This window comes from Osmerus eperlanus, chromosome 1 (genome assembly GCF_963692335.1).
Source record: "Osmerus eperlanus chromosome 1, fOsmEpe2.1, whole genome shotgun sequence".
Taxonomy (NCBI): Eukaryota; Metazoa; Chordata; class Actinopteri; order Osmeriformes; family Osmeridae; genus Osmerus; species Osmerus eperlanus.
Window position 1 is genome coordinate 7,663,015 of NC_085018.1, and position 22,335 is coordinate 7,685,349.

The following is a 22,335-nucleotide window of genomic DNA, read 5'->3' on the forward strand; positions in this document are numbered from 1 at the left end:
GTAATTCCAAAATGAAACAAAACAACGGAAACCAAGCCTTTCCCCATAATCTGGTTCTGACATCCAAAATGGACAAAACGATATTACGAGGCTATTTTTCATTTTTTGCAGATACCAGCATAAAGGATATGGAATAATCAAACAAACGAGTAAATGGCTCGTAATACAATTTGTGTTATATGGTTATTCCAAAATAAAACAAAACAACGGATACCACGCATTTCCCCATCATCTGGTTCTGACTTCCGAAATGGACAAATCGATATTACGAGCCTATTTTTCATCTTTTGCAGATATCAGCATAAAGGAAATGGAATAATCAAAACAACGATTAATGGCTCGTTATACCATTTGTGTTATATGGTTATTTCATTATTCAAAAAAAAAAACGAAACAACCAAAAACAAGCCGTTATACTTAAATGTGTTTTCGATTTACTAAAGTGACAAAACGATATTAAGGCCCTATTTTGCGTTTGTCAACACGGGTTGCAAATTAGAAAAACCAATGGCCACAAAGGTACACGGACCACTCTTGAAGAAGAAAATTAAAATGCAAATAGGATGATTGATTACTAATTTCATTTATGAGTCAAATAATGCACCCACATTCTTAAAATGCAAATGCATTTCTGGAAATGCATTTGCATTTGAATTTTGGTAACGATTTGCTTCCATATTAATCAACTACCAGCCTTTAAGTTACTAGAACATGGCTAGCCCTACTCTGAAATACGTGTTTCAAAGAGGCATTATACAATAGCAAACAGGGTATATCTGACTGCATTGTTAATCTTTTGTAACGTTAATAGATTGATAAGGCATCTCATCAAGGAATCTTAGCAGTTAAAGTACAATGATAGTGTAGCGACCCACACAGAAAGACGTGTGTTAGGCTATATGTTAGGCTGTTAGTTGGTTGTTTACCAATATTGTTCGCGGGGTCCGACATGCCAATCAACCTGCTGTCTGCCAATCACGGGAATTCCCGGAATATTCGGATGCCGGGCAGCCTGGTGGTTGGCGAAAGGGCATGGAGGGGGGTTGGGCAGGGGTAGCTGCTCCAGCCCCGAAGTTAAGAGCAGGTTTAGCGTCTGTTCTTTCTGTTACGTCTGGGTTTTACAAGAGACGGTCACTATTGTTTTGTGGTCTACCTTTCTTTTATTTAGCGTGGGCTAGGGCCTAACAGCTGTTTGGCTTACTAGTAGCATGTGTACCGTGTGGTTAATAAACGTCAATTCGGGAACTTCCTTATGCCTGGACAATTATTCCTTTCTGACCTAGTCAGGTCATTACAATAGATTTCAAATGGCTAAATGATACTGTTATTGTTTTAAAAGTGTGCTATATAAATTAAAATGAAAAAAACGAAATTGAATCAACTAGACTACACAGTACGACAACTGCGCTGTTAGCTACTATGGTAAGTGCTAAACAAAAACAGAGATTTCTCTTATCTGAATCTGTTATGGAACCAAATTGCCAATATGCATCTTTTTCTATGGCTCTGCGGCCCAGCAACTCAACTTTCATAACATTTAGTTCCGGAAGCCTCAACCCCAATGCTAAACCTGGCCATGCCAAATGACGTGTCCTTGGGCAAGGCCTCGGGGAATTGTCCCTGTAGGCTACTTACTGTAAGTCACTCTGGATAAGAGCGTCTGCTAAATGACTAAGTAAAAGTAAAAAGTAAACCTTAAAACGATAACTGTAATATGCTCTTGTCTTCCGTCGCTGGCGCTGTATCAGACGCTGGCGTAGTGATTTGTGACTGACTGGTGAACTGCGGAAATATCCTCGATTGAAAAAAATGCGCTGCCACATGTCAAAAGAAACGCTTCTTTTAACAAGATAAATTAAATGTCAATCAGGATCCAATTGCCAGGGATAGCGAATGACATTTTGGGGTGGCCAGTCAGGGTGGTCCAGTGCCACCCCGGCCACCCCTCTGGCTCCGCGACTGCCCACCGTAACCCCTTTGCGTCGACAGTTACATTTACATTTAGTCATTTAGCAGACGCTCTTATCCAGAGCGACTTACATTAAGTACAGGGACATTCTCCCCGAGGCAAGTAGGGTGAAGTGCCTTGCCCAAGGACACAACGTCATTTGGCACAGCCGGAGAATCCAACTGGCAACCTTCAGATTACTAGCCCGCTTCCCTAACCGCTCAGCCACCTGACTCCCTTGAAAGGCTCTAGGTCTCCAGTTACCCATGTCTCGCTCTCCCCGTTCACGACAACCCATTTTTGGACGCACTATCTACGTAGCTTTTTTGCGGGGCGGGGTTGATAAAGTCTACTGATACTCGGCAGTCGGCACAAGTGTTGAGATGAGGACAAAGGTTCAATCGTCGATGGTGTAGACTTGTGTTAAACTCAAAGTCAGGTAGTTTGGTGCTACGAAACGAAATAGTTGTTTAGCTAGCATAAGCTTTGTGTACTTTATCGAGGTTGTTATTTATCCCACAGTAAGTTTAGCGTCATTTGGAGCTTGTCAAAAGCAAGCTAGACTGAAAGGAAATACTCCGAAAATGCCTCCTATTGACAAGGATACCGGACGGAACGAACTTAAAACCAAAATACAGCAGCTGATTGATTCAAATCAAGTGCTTGTATTCAGTAAAAGCTTCTGCCCGTATTGTGTCAAGGTAAGATGTCAAAGATAGTGCTAGCTAGATTTAGCGGAACCGGCACTTTCTCCCGCGAATGTTGGCTCAGCTGTGTTGTCACTATAGTAGGCTACCCTTGGATCGGAAGCTACTGTTGCTAACGTAATTGGTTACCTAGTTAGTCTAACGTAGTTAAATATATGTTAATTATATATATATATATATATCAAGGTATCATATGGCATACCAGGTCTCCTATGATTTTGTGGCTAGCATCTGCGCCAGCCATTTTATTTGTATTTTACTTGTAGCCGGAAACTGCAGTTGATGTGGTGGCTGCCTAGCTACTGTAGCTTGCTAACTTGATTTAAGGTAGTAGCTAACAAGGTAGCTACAAATATAGATGTTTCATATATTTTGTATCAAATTATCTAATAATAGCCTCAAAGCTGTGTCGAACAAATGGTGGCAACTATCCTTCTTGTGTTTTATTTATTAAACCCTAAGTTAACTAGTTAGCTAACTAACTAGTTTAAGTTTTTCAGTAACCTGGCATAACCTGGCTGATCGATACGAACGTTAGCTTCGTTTGCTAAACATGTTGGGTCAAATGTTCGGTTATATTAAACACATTCCACGTTGAGAACAACCATCTAACGTTTAGTGCTTTGCATTCCAGGTAAAAGATCTTTTCAAAGAGCTGAACGTGAAGTGCAATGTGGTGGAGTTGGATCTTATTGGTAAGGGGATAACCTAATACAGTTCAATGATAGCTATCAGCAATCGGTGGATGAGTCAGCAAATACAACTTTGTAATTGTGTTGGGCAGGCTTGGGAAGTTGCTACTCAGACCCATTACGTTGTGCAAGGTAGTTGTTGAAATGGTTGTTTTGTAAGATGTATGTTGTCATGCAACTTGGTCAACATGCAATGTGTAAATTAGTGTTGTCACGGTACACACATTTCAGTAGTTGGTAGACTACCAATACCAGTGAAATTTCACTGTACTCAATACCATTTTTGATACCAAAGCAAAAAACAAATGGCTTACTGAATAACTCATTTGTTGACGGTAACAGTCACCTACAATATCTAAGACTGTAGCGTACTTATGACAACAACAGAACAATCACAGTGCATGTAGGCCTGAAGGCAATAAATGGATGTGGACTGAGTTTAGACATTAAAGGTCCCATGACATGCTGTTTTTAGATGCTTTTATACAAGGCCGTAGCCATGGAGTCGACATTGGGGGGGACGAAATCTGCTGGGGAGTCTGAAGGTTTCCCCCCCTGAAAACCTTTTACATTTAGTTATGAATATGATTAAAAAGAATACCTATGTACGCTAACTTTCAGAGACTAAATCACTGAACTCGAGTCTGGAGAGACGGAGAAAACAGACGCGTTAATCGAAGGCATTCAGTAAGCTGTTAACCGCCACAACAACAAGAACTAGAGAGGGTACAATTTCTGGGGAAATTGTGGGGGTGTGCTTCCGTCGGTTGCAGAGGGGTCCGTTTTTTACTGACATTTTTAAAACTGATATTTCTGTACATTTTATATAAAAATGCATACTTAATATTATAAAGATTACATAGATTTAAAAGCATACATTTGTTGCTGCTCATTTACAACTCAAAATGCTAAGCGTGAAGTGTAGAATGAAACAGTTGTCTTCTAATTTCCCCTGCAAGAGAGGGAGTCAGATGGCTGAGCGGTGAGGGAGTCGGGCTAGTAATCTGAAGGTTGCCAGTTCGATTCCCGGCCGTGTCAATTGCCGTTGTGTCCTTGAGCAAGGCACTTCCTAGGCACTTCCTAGGCACTTCCAAGGCACTTCCTAGCCCTTAAGTTTTTCCCTTCTCGTGATATTTTCAGGCAATTAACCTACTCATTGCATTCATTCATTAATAAAGAAACCCCTTTTGAAGCTTATTCTAACAACGTTGTCACCGGCTATCTCGGATGGAATCGTGATTCAAACACTACCATCTGCAAACTGAAAATATGCCTCCAAAACGTAAATAAGCTTGACATTTATTTAGGGGAAAGTCGCTCAAAGTTCACTGGTAGTGATCATCGTCTGTAACAACGCAAGATGCGACTATTTGGTCTCAGTTTAGAGCCCTGCATGGAGAAGATGACCCCGGTAAATTGTACTACTATAGACTCCTGCGGTGTTCGTCTTGGTAGCGATTGCGTTGCTAGAATTCGATTTAACGTATAATAAATCCTTCAACGAAAATGTATTTGTGAGGATTGTTTACTTTAATGATTGAACACAGATTAGTCATAGACCGCTGTAATGAGTTGCCTGGGCAACAGAGGCTAATGTCATGATGCTAATGCTTCAGTGAAATAGTAGACTACTGTTTCCGAAACTTAAGTAGATGAACTTATTAGTGTGTTTGCTGCAAGCAAAAACAATATTGTTATTCTGCATACTTATTATTATTGGGTGTGCTTTGCCTTCGGCAAGGGCACAACCTTTGTTCTCTCACATATATTATTATTTTTATTATTCTTTTTGCCCCCCTAAAACTCAGTCAATATTTGGCCTACATAGACAACCTAGGTGTCAAAAGTTTCGTCTTGGTAGCGATTGAGTTGCTTCTATTGGGATTTACGTTCCGTTGCATGGTTTAAGTGGAAATTAAGTTTTTGTGGCGAAAAGTGAAGCTAACGGTGGCTAACTTGCTAGCCACAGTCAATGACACTACTTACGTCACTAACGTCACGAAAACTCGCGTGACTACCTCTAGCAGAACATTAGTTTAGCAGCTCGTTAACTTCTGGGAGAACTAAGCTAACTGCTTTACTGCAAGGCAGCTGCAGAAACGCCACAAGCAAAGAGGCCAGGGTGATAACTATTTACTAATTTTACTTTGTGATATGACACACAATTGTGACGTGTAATGTACAATATAAGCTGATTTTATTAAGGAAGTACATCTACTTTCGGAAACGGTAGTCTACTATGTCACTGAAGTATTAGCATCATGACATTAGCCTCTGTTGCCCGGGCAACACATACTACAGTGGTCTATGATGCATCTGTTTTCAATCGTTAAAATAAACATTCCTCACAAATACATTTTCGTTGTAGGATTTATTATGACATTACATTACAAGTAAACGATTTGTGGGTGAAATTATCATTACCTGTGGTTTTAAACCAGTGTTGCTCACTGCAACGCTGTAGCCTACGTGAGACACTACAAAAACATCTACACAGCTGTAGGAAGTCAAACGGCCACAGAACATGTTCGGCACTCCCCTTACTTAAATCAAAAATCTATCTAACTACTAACCTTAACTTCATTGCCACAGCCTAAACTTTGTCAATCTGTTCATGAAAATAATTAATTTCAGCCTAAACCGTACAACGGAACGTTAAATCCAATTCAACCAACGCAATCGCTACCAAGACGAACACAGCAGTAGTCTAGTACTGTACCGTAGTACAATTTACCGGGGCAGCTTCTCCACACAGGGCTATATCGCACTTGGCGTTGTTACTGACAATGATCGCTACCAGTGAGCTTTTTATGAAAGCGATTTTCCACTAAATAAATGTCAAGCTTATTTACGTTTTTGGGGGAATATTTTCAGTTAGCAGATGGTATTGTTTGAATCGCGATTCCATCTTATACTGCCGGTAACGTCGTAGAATAATCTTCAAAGGGGGTTCTTTATTCATGAATGAATGCAATATGAGTAGGCTAAATTCCTTAAAATATCACGAGAAGGGAAAAACTTAAAAGGACGTTTAAGTCATAGAGATTAGGTCAATTTTTACACCGGTCTGACAAATTTATTCGTTTTGATTCAACGATGAGGCTGCCTCTTGCAGGTGAAATAAGACATCTATTTTATTCTACACTTCACTCGTATTTTCAGTTGTAAATGAGCAGCAAAAAAAATGCTTTTAAATCTATGTAATCTTTATAAATAATAAGTATGCATTTTTATATAAAGTATACAGAAATATCAGTTGTAAAAATGTCATTCAAAAACGGACCCCTGTGCAACCGACGCAAGCAAGCACACCCTACAATTTCCCCAGAAATTGTACCCTCTCTATTTTTTTAATTTTTAATTTTTAATTTTCCTCCCACTTTTCCGTCGCCTACTCCTTTCACACCGTTTAAGCTAGAAACACCGTTCAAACTTCATTTGATAAAGTCTGAACTGCTCTAGTGTGCTATTACTTTTCTCATTGATAACTTTTAAAGTTTTTAAGGTATTAAAGTTTAAAGTGCTAAAAAAAATGAATGGGTTTCAATGGTTCAGAATGTTCAAGTCAAATTCAATTGTGACGTCATGCACTGACAGAACTGTTTCTCACCGCGTCAATTCTTGACAGTGTTTAACACTTTCCTGCCTGAATATGCAGACTTTTTCAAATAATATACCTGAACTGTTTATACCATTTTGAAGACAAGATTTAGGGCTTTCTAATGATGTAAATATTTATATGATCATGTTAGGCAAATCATCCTTTATCAAGACGATTTCACGCAGCCATTCTGACAAAAGTCTTCTCCGTCTGCATTACTTTTTTTAGAAAACCTCATTTTTAACCACTTTCACTACAAGATAGAGGATATGAAATGTGCGTATGTTTGTCATGAATTCAGAACAGCAGACAGATTTAAGATAGACTATTTTGTTTAAAAGTTATGACCACTGAAGTGATGAGTGGGATAGTGCAATTCCAAGCTAGCGCGATGGCTCTCCATAACTAAAAACGGTTCTACTTTTTTCCACAATCGACCAAATTGGCCAAACAAGGTATGTACATTGAACTTAAAGTGTACATAATCTAGCTAGATTATTTTTCTTTAAGAAAGTTTCACAGAAATCTGCAAAAATCGAGGCTCAACACTGTCATATCCAACTGTCACAAACAGCCAAACCGGGGTCACGAAAGGTTTACTGCAGCTGGCGTTACTACGAACAAAAGCTTCGTAACTGAAAAGTTTTTACTTTTAGTTGACGATATTGAACACAGACGTTAAGAAACTTTACTCTAAATTTCTTATCCGTTTTAATTTGAAGCAGTAAATCTAACACAGTAGGAATTCTCCCATGACATCCGCTCGCTCCGCTTTGACAAATATGTTTTCTCAGTCCACCATACATTAGACGAGCTAATTTTAGAGGCCATGTTAGAGTTGAATTGTGTGGGCAATGTAGAACAGCAGACAGATTTGAAATATGATCTTTTGTTATGGCCATTCTAGTGACACTACGACTGTCGTCATACAGCGAAACCAGGTCACATAGCTAGCTACGTTTTTCCAGACATAATATTCATTACCTAGCTACAAACAAATGCTTCGTAACTGAAGAGTATTTACTTTTAATTGGCGATATTGACAACAGAGGTTAAGGAACTTGTCTTTAACCCTCGTGCTGCCTTCGGGTCACATGACCCAAAGGTTCATAACGAACCATTGTTGTGTTTACCCAATTTTACCCAATACAAAAACAAATAAAAATAATTTTCTTTTAACCTTCGCAATGTGGGGGGTCTGAGACAGCCCAACGGTTAAAAGAAAATGCTTCACTTTGTTTTTGTATGCGGTAAAGTTGTCGCAATACGACGGTGGGTCACAATGACTGATGGGTCAGAACGACCCGAAGATAACACAAGGGTTAATCAAAGGATGGTCTCCGTTTTCAATTTGAAGTAGTAGATATGGCTTACTGTAGAAAGTCTCCCATTGCATCCTCTCTCTAGCTTAGCTTCGGCTACAGATGGACGACAATCACCATGCATTAATTATTCACGCCTACGGTGTTAATACAGTCTCTAAAAATACCACTTTGACACACTTGCAAGATGATCCGCTGGTTAGATGTATCATGATCTTATTTACTACCCACAATAGTTCAACTTTTTTTGCAGCAGTATTTTAATCAGTTAGCTCCAGGTCTTCTCTAAAATACATTTCAGACCTTTTGAAACCTGAGCAAATGACTTTCTACTAAATTTTCAAATTCTTCTGAATTATTTCTCTTTTTGCATTGTTCTTCTCTTTTCTGTAGTTTTATGCCTTCATCCAGCTCCCGCCCTTTCAAAAATACCTTTCGGGCGCTTTGAAGCTTCAGCTTATAACTTTCTACTAAATTTTTACTATTTTCAGCTTTTTTAGCATGGTCAGCTATCCCCATTCAGGTTTTCAGCATTCTCACTGCTGTTTCGCAGGAACAGCTTTTTCTAGTTGGGTGTGCTTTGCCTTCGGCAAGGGCACAACCTTTGTTCTCTCACATATATATTTATTATTATTATTTATTTTTGCCCCCCTAAATCTTCGTCAATATTTGGCCTACATAGACAACCTAGGTGTCAAAAGTTTCGTCTTGGTAGCGATTGAGTTGCTTGTATTTTTATTTACGTTCCGTTGCATGGGCTGAGCTTAAGTTTTTGTGGCGAAAAGTGAAGCTAACGGTGGCTAATTTGCTAGCCACAGTCACTGACGTTACTTACGTCACTAACGTCACGAAAACACGCGTGACTACCTGTAGCAGAAGATTTGTTTCGCGTCTGTTAACTTGGGGGATAGCTAGGCTAACTATAGCTTTACTGCAAGGCAGCTGCAGAAACGCCACAAGAAAACTATTTACTCATTTTACTTTGTGATGTGAAACACAATTGTGAAATGTAATGTACAATATTAGCTGATATTATTAAGGAAGTAGGCCCACATCTACTTTTGGAAACGGTAGTCTACTATTTCACTGAAGCATTAGCATCATGACATTAGCCTCTGTTGCCCGGGAAACACATACTACAGTGGTCTATGATGCATCTGTTTTCAATCGTTAAAGTAAACATTCCTCACAAATACATTTTCGTTGTAGGATTTATTATGACATTACATTACAAGTAAACGATTTGTTTCGCGTCTGTTAACTTGGGGGATAGCTAGGCTAACTATAGCTTTACTGCAAGGCAGCTGCAGAAACGCCACAAGAAAACTATTTACTCATTTTACTTTGTGATGTGAAACACAATTGTGAAATGTAATGTACAATATTAGCTGATATTATTAAGGAAGTAGGCCCACATCTACTTTTGGAAACGGTAGTCTACTATTTCACTGAAGCATTAGCATCATGACATTAGCCTCTGTTGCCCGGGAAACACATACTACAGTGGTCTATGATGCATCTGTTTTCAATCGTTAAAGTAAACATTCCTCACAAATACATTTTCGTTGTAGGATTTATTATGACATTACATTACAAGTAAACGATTTGTTGGTGAAATTATCATTACCTGTGGTTTTAAACCAGTGTTGCTCACTGCAACGCTGTAGCCTAGGCAAGGCACACTACAAAAACATCTACACAGCTGTTTAGGAAGTCAAACGGCAACAGAACATGTTTGGCACTCCCCTTACTTAAATCAAAAGTCTTTCAATAGGTGAAACTATCTGACCACTAACCTGAACTTCATTGCCACAGCCTAAACTTTGTCAATCTGTTCATGAAAATAATTAATTTCAGCCTAAACCGTACAACGGAACGTTGAATCGAATTCAACCAACGCAATCGCTACCAAGACGAACACAGCAGTAGTCTAGTACTGTACTGTAGTAGTAGAATTTACGGGGCAGCTTCTACACACAGGGCTATATCGCATTTTGCGTTGTTACTGACAATGATCGCTACCAGGTGAGCTTTTTATGAATGAGCGATTTTCCACTACATAAATGTCAAGGTTATTTAAGTTTTTGGGGGCATATTTTCAGTTAGCAGATGGTACTGTTTGAATCGCGATTCCATCTTCTACTGCCGGTAACGTCGTAGAATAATCTTCAAAGGGGGTTCTTTATTAATGAATGAATGCAATATGAGTAGGCTAAATGCCTGAAAATATCACGAGAAGGGAAAAACTTAAAAGGACGTTTACGTCATAGAGATTAGGTCAGTTTTGACACCGGTCTGCCAAATGTATTCGTTTTGATTCAGCTATGAGGCTGCCTCTTGCAGGGGAGATGAGAAGACATCTATTTCATTCTACACTTCACTCGTATTTTGTAATTAGCTGAACAGGTAGAATCTAATAATATATCTGAGTCTGATGCCCGTGACCGAGTAGAACAAGTCATAGAGAGCTTGGCTGCATACTCTGCCGTCACAGATTTACACATTAATAGTAGCTCTGCCACTGTTTTAGTCATTGTTTGACATCAAGTTGCGTCCTCTAAAGACCCGGCAATTCAATCAATTTCCCGGCACATTTGCAATGTAATGCAATGCAGATGTGCACACCGCTCCCTACCGAACAAGATGGGTAGCTCGGTCAGCAGGGAGCTGAAGAAGAGCGGCTACTGACGTCACTCTGCTGCGCCGCTCAGAATGCTTTTTCGTTCATTTTGCATTTCTGCAAATGCATTTGAATGTGAATTGTGGTCACGATTTTACAGCCACGTTCTTAAAATGAAAATGCATTTCTGGAAATGCATTTGAATTTGAATTGTGGTCACGATTTTGCAGCCATGTTCTTAAAATGAAAATGCATTTCTGGAAATGCATTTGAATTTGAATTGTGGTCACGATTTTGCAGCCACGTTCTTGAAAATGAAAATGCATTTCTGGAAATGCATTTTAATTTGAATTGTGGTCACGATTTTGCAGCCACGTTCTTGAAAATGAAAATGCATTTCTGGAAATGCATTTTAATTTTCAAATTTTACATTTCAAATTGAATTTTGGTATCTATTTGCTGGGGCATGTTTTGAAAATTAAATCTCAAATGTCTATTTCTTTTTCATTTCTTTTTCAATAGGATGATTGATTACTAATTTCATTTGAGTCAAATAATGCAGCCACATTCTTAAAATGCAAATGCATTTCTGGAAATGCATTTGCATTTGAATTTTGGTAACGATTTGCTTCCATATTTGTGAGGCATGTTTATTATTTAATGATTGAAAACAGATGTATCACAGACCACTGTCGTACGTCGTCCAACAGAGGCTAATGATGCTAACGCTTCAGTGATGTGAAATATCCCCAAATTGACTACTGTTTCCAAAAGTAGATCTACTAATAATACCAGCGTATATCGTATTGTACATTTTGTTTATCACAATGTTAAAAGTGCCGAAACTCACCAAACATTACAAAATAAAGTTTCCACTACAGTTACTGTCATACGTCTATGACTTTGACTATTGAAAAAACATAATTACCTCCGCTAATAAAAGTTTGATCATTGATGTGGATGATTCACATCAAAATGCCAAAACCCAAACAGGAAATGCTGTTAACTGTTTAATCCGCCACCATAATAACTTCTGTTAAACTTGGGTGTCAAACAAACAAAATCACTCAGGAAATGCATGTCACCCTCTGTATATGGTTAATATTGCACGCAGCACAGATTATTTACCACAGATGGAATATATACTCGCTGTGCAACTACAAGATTGGCATTGGGAAAATGCAATAGGGGTTATGCGGAAAACACTTCCGTATTCGGTAAATCAGCCATCACTTCCGGATCTATATGCTCTATGCTGACATGGTGCTGTTTTACACAAGATGCCTCCAGTTTCCAATTTTATATCTCGGTGAATTCTGCACCAAAAAGGTTGAGGATGGCAGCCTTTAGAAGAAAAAGTGATTCCCCATTGGTCTGTCGACTCGGAATTTTGATTTGGGTTGTGGTAGTCTTATTTGAGTGAGAACGGCTCGCCCGTTAGACTGCATAGTCTTAGGCTACTGTAGGCGGCAGCCACGTCTCGTTCGCGTCATGTCACAAAGTAAATAATTTTACGTCGGTCAATTTTACACCAAAAAGGTCGAGGAGGGCAGCTTTCAAGATATATGGGAATTCTACATTTAGCCAGGCGGTACGACATCAGGTCATCCGGATATTTCACACTGAGATACGCAGTAAAAATCACTGTTCGGATTTTCCCACATCTGGTACGTAAATACATGGTCTTCAAAGTGAAATCATTTAAACGCCCAAAATGCTCATAATGATAATAATGTTATTGATTGTGTGAACTAGCTGGGTTTGCCGTTTGGTTAGCACAGCAGCGGAAATGATTACATCTGTTTTCCGGTTCGTTTCCTGGGCACTCATAACCCCTATTGTTTCTGTGAGCCTGACTCTGGCTCATCCGTGACGCACAGGAGGCATGACGCACGGATCCATCTCCCAAGGACCACCACGTTTCTTAATTTCGAGTTTTACATCGGACCATTTCTTCTAAATTTTTGCCATGATCCGGTTCTCCAAACCCACAGCATTTACAGTCCTAGTGACAGTTTTCCACTCCGCCGACTTCCTTTTGTTGCCAATACCCAGGCCCAAACGTAATTTGCGAGCGCAGAATTCTGACGAAAACCCGCAGAATTTCAAATGGAATGCATTGGTCTGAGGCAAAATTTAAATAAACTTGTCAAATCATATTACGTCTCTATTCTTTCGAAATATTTAACCTGTAAACAGAGCCCATTGCCAGCAGTGTAGGTCTGTGATAACAATCGAAGGAAGCCTATCATAAGACCATAAACAGATACAGTAACGTTCACGTTAGACTTGCTAGCCTACTAGTCTGTAGCCTATATTAAAACGTTTGCCAAAAATCCCAAGATTCAGCCTTGAAGATAATTGACACGGAAACACTTGTCAACCAAAATTACAGCAATAGACAGGGCCAGGGAGTTTTCAGGCGATCTTAATGAGGATGTATCAATACTTTTTTGCAAAGTCTTTTCGGCATCAAACTGTTGTGGAACATCTTCGGTCGCTCCGACATAAGAACAGGAAGGCTAGCGGAATTCTGCAGAAAATGTGAAGTTTGGGCTTGCTATACCTGATGACAGGCCACCAAACAGGACACATTTCCTCGCCTCCATCTCTGTTGTTAGAACCTCGATCTCACAGTCTGTGAAATATTTCTTACTGCGTGTTTAGCCATTTTAATCAGACAAAGAAATGACCTCGGGTGCATTTATAGGCCATCTGCATATTCATTTATGGGAGGAGGCAAGGCGGGGTCAGTGGCTCGTTCACGTGCGGTCAATCTCACGTTGATTGTGATTTATAAAGAAAAGGTGCGCAGGAGCTGGTGTACGACCAGTTTTATACATGTGAATATTTCTGTGCGTATGTACTTTTCAAGTTTTGGCCATACGCCATCTTTTGGTATGTAAGCTGCGCAATCTTTTGTATATGATGCCCCTGGGCTGGAGAGAAGCCGTTTTGCTCCTAGCTCTAGCTTCAGACCTCATCCCTAGAGCGAAGCTAACTAGTGAAGACGTATTAGATGGTACTTTCACAGCAATTGGGTAATAAGTCCAAGAAGTGAATAGCTATGTACAAGTTCAAGACAAAAACTACGTATTTATTATAGATCTATAAGGTGCAGGTGTCTGATATACTCAAGTTGAGCATCTCAGAAGACAGGACAATGAATACAGGAAATCAAGGGAGTTAAATAGTATCACAATATGGGAGGGTATGTGACAATTAGCATAGCTTTCGCAAGCACAGAAAAGGGACACTGCATGCTAGATAGCTTTTGTTTAGGTCCTTAGATGGGGCTCCTAGAAATGGCCTTGACGTTACTTCTATTTTCCTTGTTCAAAGTTGAATGGCATTATACACTTTGTTAACATTGTGACCTGTGACCTACACTAGTGTCACAGGCATTTCCTAGTCGCACCTTACAAAGAACTAACTTATGGCTTTGCAGGCTGAGCAAACGGCATAATGACAGTTTATCAATGATACAAGCAACATCATTCGTAGGCATATTTCTCTCCTGGACATGACCAAGGGTTATGTTCTCATGAGCTTAATATAGCAGGGTATAGATCAACCATTGTTTATTATATTCAGAGCATTCCAAACAGTATAAAAGTAATCATTAGTTGTAATCTTTAATTATTGTTAACTGATCAGTGGTTAAGGACAGGCCCCTTCACTAGACTACCGCTGTGTGTGGGACAGGACATTTGTATATCACAGCCTGGAAACATAGCTAATTACATGTTATCACCCTGGCTTTTACCTGTGGCATTTATGCAGCTGTCTTGTTGTTTCAGGAAGCTATCTATCTCCCAGAAGTGGAGTTTTACTATAGGTAATCGTGTGGGAGTTTGTGACGTTAGTGACGTTAGTGCAGGGGCGTAGCCACGTGGTGGCCAGGGGGGGCCATGGCCACCATTGGTCAGAGAATGGCCACCCTGCCGGCCCCCCCAACCTCACACTTTTTTTTTTTTTATAAACCCTTCTGAACAGAAACGGTATTAAGCTGAAAAAATGCATTAATATTTTTTTATAGTCGTGTTATATTGTAATTTGTCACTTACGCTACAAGCCCCATATTCGCAACATGTTGGGCCACGCCCCCATCAACAGCACAAGACGCAAACCAACGTACCTGCATTCTGACCGCGCTTCAATGGAGACTAGCAGCTAACAACTGGATACCGTTAGAAAACTGCTGCTCTGAGTAATGCAGTGTGTGAGTTTTAAAATAGTAGTTTTTGACAATCAAGTGCCACCCCAAATAAAAGACTGGCCAGAGCTGGCCCCCCCAGAAATAATGTCCTGGCTACGCCCCTGCGTTAGTGACTGGCTAGCTAGTTAGCCACCATTAGCTTCACCACAAAAACTTCAACCTTAACAGTCAAACGGAATGTTTGCGGGAATACAAGCAACGCAATCGTGACCAAGACGATATTCACGTTTTTTTAAGGGTGGTAAAATAAAGAAAAATAATAAATATGTGAGATGTGTGTGCTTGCCTTGTCAAGACACACTCAATTATAACAATTGCCCCAGCTGCACCGCAAGCACTAGTTTGTTCATAATCCTTCTACTCTCCCACCCAATAGTTTGTGATACTCAGACATCAATGTTCATCATTACACACCAATACTCACTGCTGTCCTGAATACAAATTGGCTTAAAGTGTAGAGTATGCTCTACAAATTTGGCTTTGGTAAATATTGAGAACCTTCCAATTGCCAGCATTCAATTTGTTTTGAATTGTTCTTCATCTATTCCCTGAACTTCTTTCATTAGGACTGGCAGTGCAATTGGAAGTTTGGGGTGGATGAATTAAGAGTTAATCAAAGCCGCTCTCACAACTGCTTCATTCTTATCTCCTCCTAGATGGGGGTTCCAACTATCAGGCTCTGCTGCTGGAGATGACGGGGCAGAAAGCCGTCCCCAATGTCTTCATCAACAAGACTCACATTGGCGGATGTGACAAAACCATGCAGGTACGCATCCTTGAAATAAATAAAAAACAATATTCCACCTACATCGATGTACTGTTTCGTTTTTTTTTTTTATGAGTTAACAGTTTATTTCTGGTTTTCTACTCTCCTTCAATGGTGGTTGATGCTTTTGAATGCTATGTTTGCATTCTAATATAGTGTAACACTCATTGTCTGTATGCCAGAAACCAAGGTTGAGTGGTTTTATTTTTGAGTGTGTTTTACAGCTTGATGCAGCAAAACTCATATTAACATATTAATGAATGTCTTGTTAAAGATGCCCTCATCTGCTGCTATCTCCTCCTGCTTTGTCTTTTCTTGCTCAATTTACTAATGGTACACTTTTTGGTGTTTTTCAATGTTTGGGGACTTTATTCTGTAAGCTGATAAGGTGGCCTTTTGCCAGCTTGATACAGCATTTATATTTCGGATACAACTGGTGTCCTCACCTATCCCTGCTCATTTGTCCTGTTCACCTGTAGCCTGCGCATACAGATTCTGCTGAACATGGATTTTGATAGATATTCTGTATCTTAGTTGCTGGGAATTTCTTTTTGGTGTTATAAGATAAAAAAATATCTGCATGTAACACAGAGCCAACAGACAAACCACAGTACCATTCACACCTTTCTCCTACCCCCGACAAGAGAAAGGGGTTTTGAACCCTTATCTTCCAGGAGGAGCTTCAAAGCTTCTGGTGCAGTATGGGGTCAGCAGGTAGACCACATGGTCCTCCAGTATTGAGTCTCCAGGAGACAAAGGAGTCTGAGGAAAATAACTTTTCATGGATTTAGAAACATTCCCCAAGGACTACACGGCTCATGGACAGTATTTCAATGACAGTAGTTGATGTGTTATAATGTGTGCTTTTCTCATTGTTTAGAATGTTGTTTTAATTGATGTTTGATCATAACTTCCCTTCAGGTGAGGTTAAGTTAGTCAATCTTGATATCCAAATAATTGTATCATACTAACAAAACCATTTATGAATATTGTATTGTTATTCTTTGAAGTATAAGCAATGCATGAACATTTGAAACACTGAACCCAAAGTTACCGGCCATTTCACACCTATACGTGAACCTCAGGACAACGCCCAGCTGGAGTAACTGAGCAATGAGTGAATTCACCTTCACAAAGACACCCTACTTTTCTTGTGGATTCTAAAAACCCACAACACACAATCACGCCCGCTTTTTAGTAGGAATAAACCTGAAGTGAACGCGTGACTCCTAACTTATTCTTCTAAATCAGCAATTCACTGGACCACAAGGAACTTTAACGAAAGATACCTTTGTTCTATACGGACTGTTTTACATTGACGGAACTTTGACCCCTCTTCTTCACACAACAAAAGTAACTGTGACTGGCTACATTCCTTACTTGTGATATTAGCATGTTGTGGTTTCTCTGTCTGTGTTAGATTTAGATTACAAGTGTATTAACCTAACTCTCGTTAGGATTATCGTTACCGCTAGATTGTCCACCATTGTTCCAACGAGGCCCATCTATCCCTTCCCCCTACCCACGTGCTCTTCACATAGCCATTGTGTATCCCGCTTTCATTGTGCTATTCAAACCCAAGACTAACCCATAACTTCTCTGGTATTGTTCATTATATAATTACATTTTCTTAAATATATCATTGTGTATAATACTCACGTTATCCCTCATGTTATCTGATCTGCTCTACTTTCACAGAATTCATTACTTAAGATTAGACTGATTATTACGAAGGCTATTGAACAAGGTTTCCTCAGCCCCTTTAAACACATTCTGAGGTGGTGCCCCCAGGATACTTTATTATAAATAAAGTATTTCTATCTTAAATGAGCAAACCCTGCTACATACGTTACATTAAGGGCAACTTCTTGACAATATTTACATTGAATTATTCATGATTTTAATTCAGTTGTTATTAGGGCTGTCAACGAATATTCTATATTCGAATAGTGGTTAAAAACAGAAATTCGAATGTGAAAATTAATATTCGAATGTAAAAAAAGTTACAAAATAAAATTTAAAAAAAACGCAGCAGCGGCGCGTCTGTCTGCTTTGAGGGTTGGCGCGCGCCTCAGCGTCACAGCTGACAGTTGACTTGCGTGGAAGATGGCAGAAAGTGCAGAACCCAGCTTGACTGCAGCAGAGAAAGTGATTGTAACCCCAAAAAATCTAAAGAGTGATGTCTGGAAATATTTTGGATTTTGGTCAGTTGATGGTAAACTTGTTGAGCCTACAACTATAGTGTGTAAGCTAGAGTTAGTTTACCATTCAACAACTAGCAACTTGAGGCTACATCTCCATGTTTACCACAGCACAGCTCGCTCGGCGCGTTCAATGTCGGTTCTATACTGTAAAACTTCAATTAATGTTAATATTTGTTTCAATCACTGAATGAAGCCTGCCATATTTGGGACAAGAATCGCGACCTTAAATTGCTTGCACAAAACTCTTGATCAGAACTCAGCATTTGTTTATTGTTGTCGTTCATTTTACACCGCTATGCGCAGAGAGCGCGACGGTGCGGGAGAGAGAGAAAGAAAGAGTGCGTGCGTGCGAGCGAGCGAGAGGCCAAGGTCTGCGGTCTTGGCCATTAGTTAATTTACTTCTTTTTGTGTAAGTAATATGTTGTTAAATATGTTTAAACTTAGATTAGGCCTACCTACAGTATACAAGTAGTTGTATCTCGTTGTATTAATTTGTCTTATTATTGACGTGCCTAATGGGCAACCAGAAATTCGAATATATTCGAATATATGTGTTTTTTAAAGGGAATATTCGAACGTAATTTTTGAGCAATTTTGACAACCCTAGTTGTTATTTATCTTGACATGCTGTGTTTCATCATTTCTTCCACTCAGGCCCACAGAGACGGTGTGCTGCAGCAACTGTTGTGCGTGGAGAATGAGGTCTACGATTACGACCTCATAGTCATCGGGGGCGGCTCCGGGGGTCTGGCCTGCTCAAAGGTGAGAGAGCGACACTCACTCTCACACATGCATTCATAGTCAAACATAGATTATTAACACAGCACATTTTAATCATGTATTGTGGTCTTAAGGAAGGGCATCTTTAATCACAACCAAAACTAAGTAATACATAATTTACATTTCTGGGTGACTAAGTGGAGCTAGTATCATGGTTACTTTTTGGGTTGTGTGGTGTGAACGGCTTCCCTGTGGTTATGCTTGTCTTACAGGAGGCCGCTACTCTTGGGAAGAAGGTTATGGTGCTAGACTATGTGGTGCCAACACCCAAAGGAAACACCTGGGGTTAGTATGATGTGTGTTTGAGAAAGTTACTATTTAATTGTATAGCCGTTTCACAGAGGGCTTCACATACAGTGAGGGAAAAAAAATATTTGATCCCCTGTTGATTTTGTATGTTTGCCCACTGACAAAGAAATGTTCAGTCTATCATTTTAATGGTAGGTTTATTAGAATAGTGAGAGACAGAATAACAACAACAAAATCGAGAAAAATGCATGTCAACATTTTTATAAATTGATTAGCATTTTAATGTGTGAAATAATAATTTGACCCCTCTGCAAAACATGACTTAGTACTTGTTGGCAAAACCCTTGTTGGCAATCACAGAGGTCAAGCCACCAGGTTTGCACACATCTCAGGAAGGATTTTGTCCCACTCTTCTTTGCAGATCTTCTCCAAATCCTTAAGGTTTCGAGGCTGACGTTTGGCAACTCGAACCTTCAGCTCTCGCCACAGATTTTCTATGGGATTAAGGTCTGTAGACTGGCTAGGCCACTGCAGGACCTTAATGTGCTTCTTCTTGAGCCACTCCTTTGTTGCCTTGGCCGTGTGTTTTGGGTCATTGTCATGCTGGAATACCCATCCACGACCCATTTTCAATGCCCTGGCTCAGGGAAGGAGGTTCTCAGCAAAGATTTGACGGTACATGGCCCCTTCCCTTGTAGCTTTGATGCGGTGAAGTTGTCCTGTCCCTTTAGCAGAAAAACAAACCCAAAGCATAATGTTTCCACCTCCGTGTTTGACGGTGGGGATTGTGTTCTTGGGGTCATAGGCAGCTTTCCTCCTCCTCCAAACACAGCGAGTTGAGTTGATGCCAAAGATCTCCAACTCGAACACTTTCACCCAGTTCTCCTCTGAATCATTCAGATGTTCATTGGCAAACGTCAGACGGGTCTGTACATGTGCTTTCTTGAGCAGGGGGACCTTGCGGGCGCTGCAGGATTTCAGTCCTTCACCGGGAAGTGTGTTACCAATTATTTTCTTGGTGACCATGGTCCCAGCTGCCTTGAGATAATTGACAAGATCCTCCTGTGTAGTTCTGGGGTGATTCCTCACCGTTCTCATGATCATTGCAACTCCACGAGGTGAGATCTTACATGGACCCCCAGACTGAGGGAGATTGACAGTTATTTTGTGTTTCTTCCATTTGCTGAGATCTCAGCTTGTTACATGTATAAAATACAACTGGGAGCCAGAAATCTTTCTGATTGAGAGTGGGTCAAATACTTATTTCACTCATTAAAATGCAAATCAGTTGTAAAAAAATTGACATGCATTTTTCTGGAATTGTTTGTTGTTATTCTGTCTCACTATTCAAATAAACCTACCATTAAAATTATAGACTGATAATTTCTTTGTCAGTGGGCAAACGTACAAAATCAGCAGGGGATCAAATTATTTTTTCTCTCACTGTATGCTCATAGAACGCCTCTCAATCAACCTAAATCCTCAGAGAAGACAAGGGAAATCTTCCAGTAAAACTCACTGAAAATTGAAGAATCCATGGGAGGAGAAATTTGGTGAGGGATCCCCTCCTCCAGTGATGGTTGACAGAGGTGCAGACCATAGCCGCTAAACATAGTCATACTATCAAGAGTAGAGAATAAAAATGTACAAATGGATGTTGAAACACAGATATCCAGGGTTCAACTCAGTGCTCTGAGTTGGCAAATGTCAGTTTAAGCAATGGTAGCCACAGGGCTGGGAGTGTGGAATTGGCACAGCATCACAGGACAGCCAGGTAGATGGACAGGAAAGGACCAGGAACTCTGTGTTGTCCATCATAGGAGGCGACTAAGACCCAACATTGACAGACCGTCATAGACCGATGTCCACTTGGTGACTAGGTCCAACTTTGGCTGATCTGTGACCAGGCAGATGTTGACAGCTCGACCACCCCCCCCTCCCTCACACACACCACAGGGGAGGTGTGGAGGGAGGACAGAGAAAAAAGCAGGATTAGAGAATGCAAAGGCACAAATAAGTTAAATTAACAGTATGGGTGAGGTCCCCACCGGTCAACTAGTGGTTGTACGACTTATATTTCGAAGCGGCTTGCTTCCCTGCTTGGCTTCTATCGTATTGTCTAGTTATTCACGGAGAAATGCTCTGAAGTTTCAATCATTTGGATAGTTTTTGAAGATATTACTCAAAATCAAATACTACAAAAAGGAACAACCTAAGAGGACTGAAGCCCAAGGAGAACAGAAGTATTTTGGGCTGCCCTCCAAGACTGACCACAGGCAAGCAAACGTAAGCTTGTTCCCTGTAGAACTATGGCTTGTAATGACTGCAAACAACTTACTCAGAGGATAGTCGAACTGGAGCTAAAAGTCAGAACCCTCTTAGATATCAGAGAGACCGAAGGCTTTATAGATTCCATGCTACCTAGCCCGGAGGCTAAGCTACCTGCCAATGAGCCACCCTTGGAATCAGCTTTCTCTCCACCGGCCGTTGGACCAGATGAGTCATGGCCTGCTCTCGGCGCTAAACCAAAGAGGCCTAGCGCCGCTTCTACCTTCATCAGAGATGGGACTGTCACCAAGGATAAACAGCAAAAAAGCGAGGCAGAAACTCTTCCCGCATCACCTCTCCTCCTGTCACACTCAGAAACAGTTTCGAACCACTGGGAACTTTCTCTCCCTTGTGTGTGGAATCCAAGGCGAAGAGGCACAGGAGTGCTAGCCACGCAGCTAACAAACATGAAGGGCTCAGATCGCCGACACACCATGACGATAGCTACTACACACATGCAAATCCAACACATCATCGTCTGCTGCGACCGGGAGTCCCCCGTTTCACTCCAAGCCCCTCTCGGACCACTCGGGGCGCTGTTCGACCCCCTATCAAGCCTAATCAGACAACAATATCACAGGATTATCAAGACCCAAGGTATGCTAAGACTACCCACAGCCCATCAACACTTAGAGGAGCTAACACTGCTAGCACTATAGAATCTACTGCTAGCACTAACGCAGTGTCTAACCTTGGCCTAGCACAAGGTCCTATCATTGCTAACCCAAATAAGATAAGAACTGGCCCCGCAGCTACTGACAAGGCAAACACAACACCACATATGGCCACTATCTTGATTGGAGATGCCATGACAGCACATGTTAAACTGGCAAAGACAGAAAATATTTGTCTTAGCAACACATCTGTCGAGGAACTGTCGTCAGAGGTACAAACAATCC

At 40.5% G+C, this 22,335-nt stretch overlaps 1 protein-coding gene across 1 annotated transcript in view; it reads left to right on the top strand.

Annotated features, from left to right (window-relative positions):
• Positions 1-2,249: 2,249 nt before the first annotated feature.
• txnrd3 (thioredoxin reductase 3) overlaps positions 2,250-22,335 on the top strand; it is a 73,570-nt gene continuing 53,484 nt past the window's right edge. Inside the window, exons 1-5 of the mRNA XM_062456429.1 lie at positions 2,250-2,649; positions 3,290-3,350; positions 15,766-15,875; positions 18,734-18,841; positions 19,072-19,144. Coding sequence (XP_062312413.1) covers positions 2,533-2,649; positions 3,290-3,350; positions 15,766-15,875; positions 18,734-18,841; positions 19,072-19,144 — 469 coding nt within the window. The 5' untranslated portion in view covers positions 2,250-2,532. The remainder of the gene's footprint in view (positions 2,650-3,289; positions 3,351-15,765; positions 15,876-18,733; positions 18,842-19,071; positions 19,145-22,335) is intronic.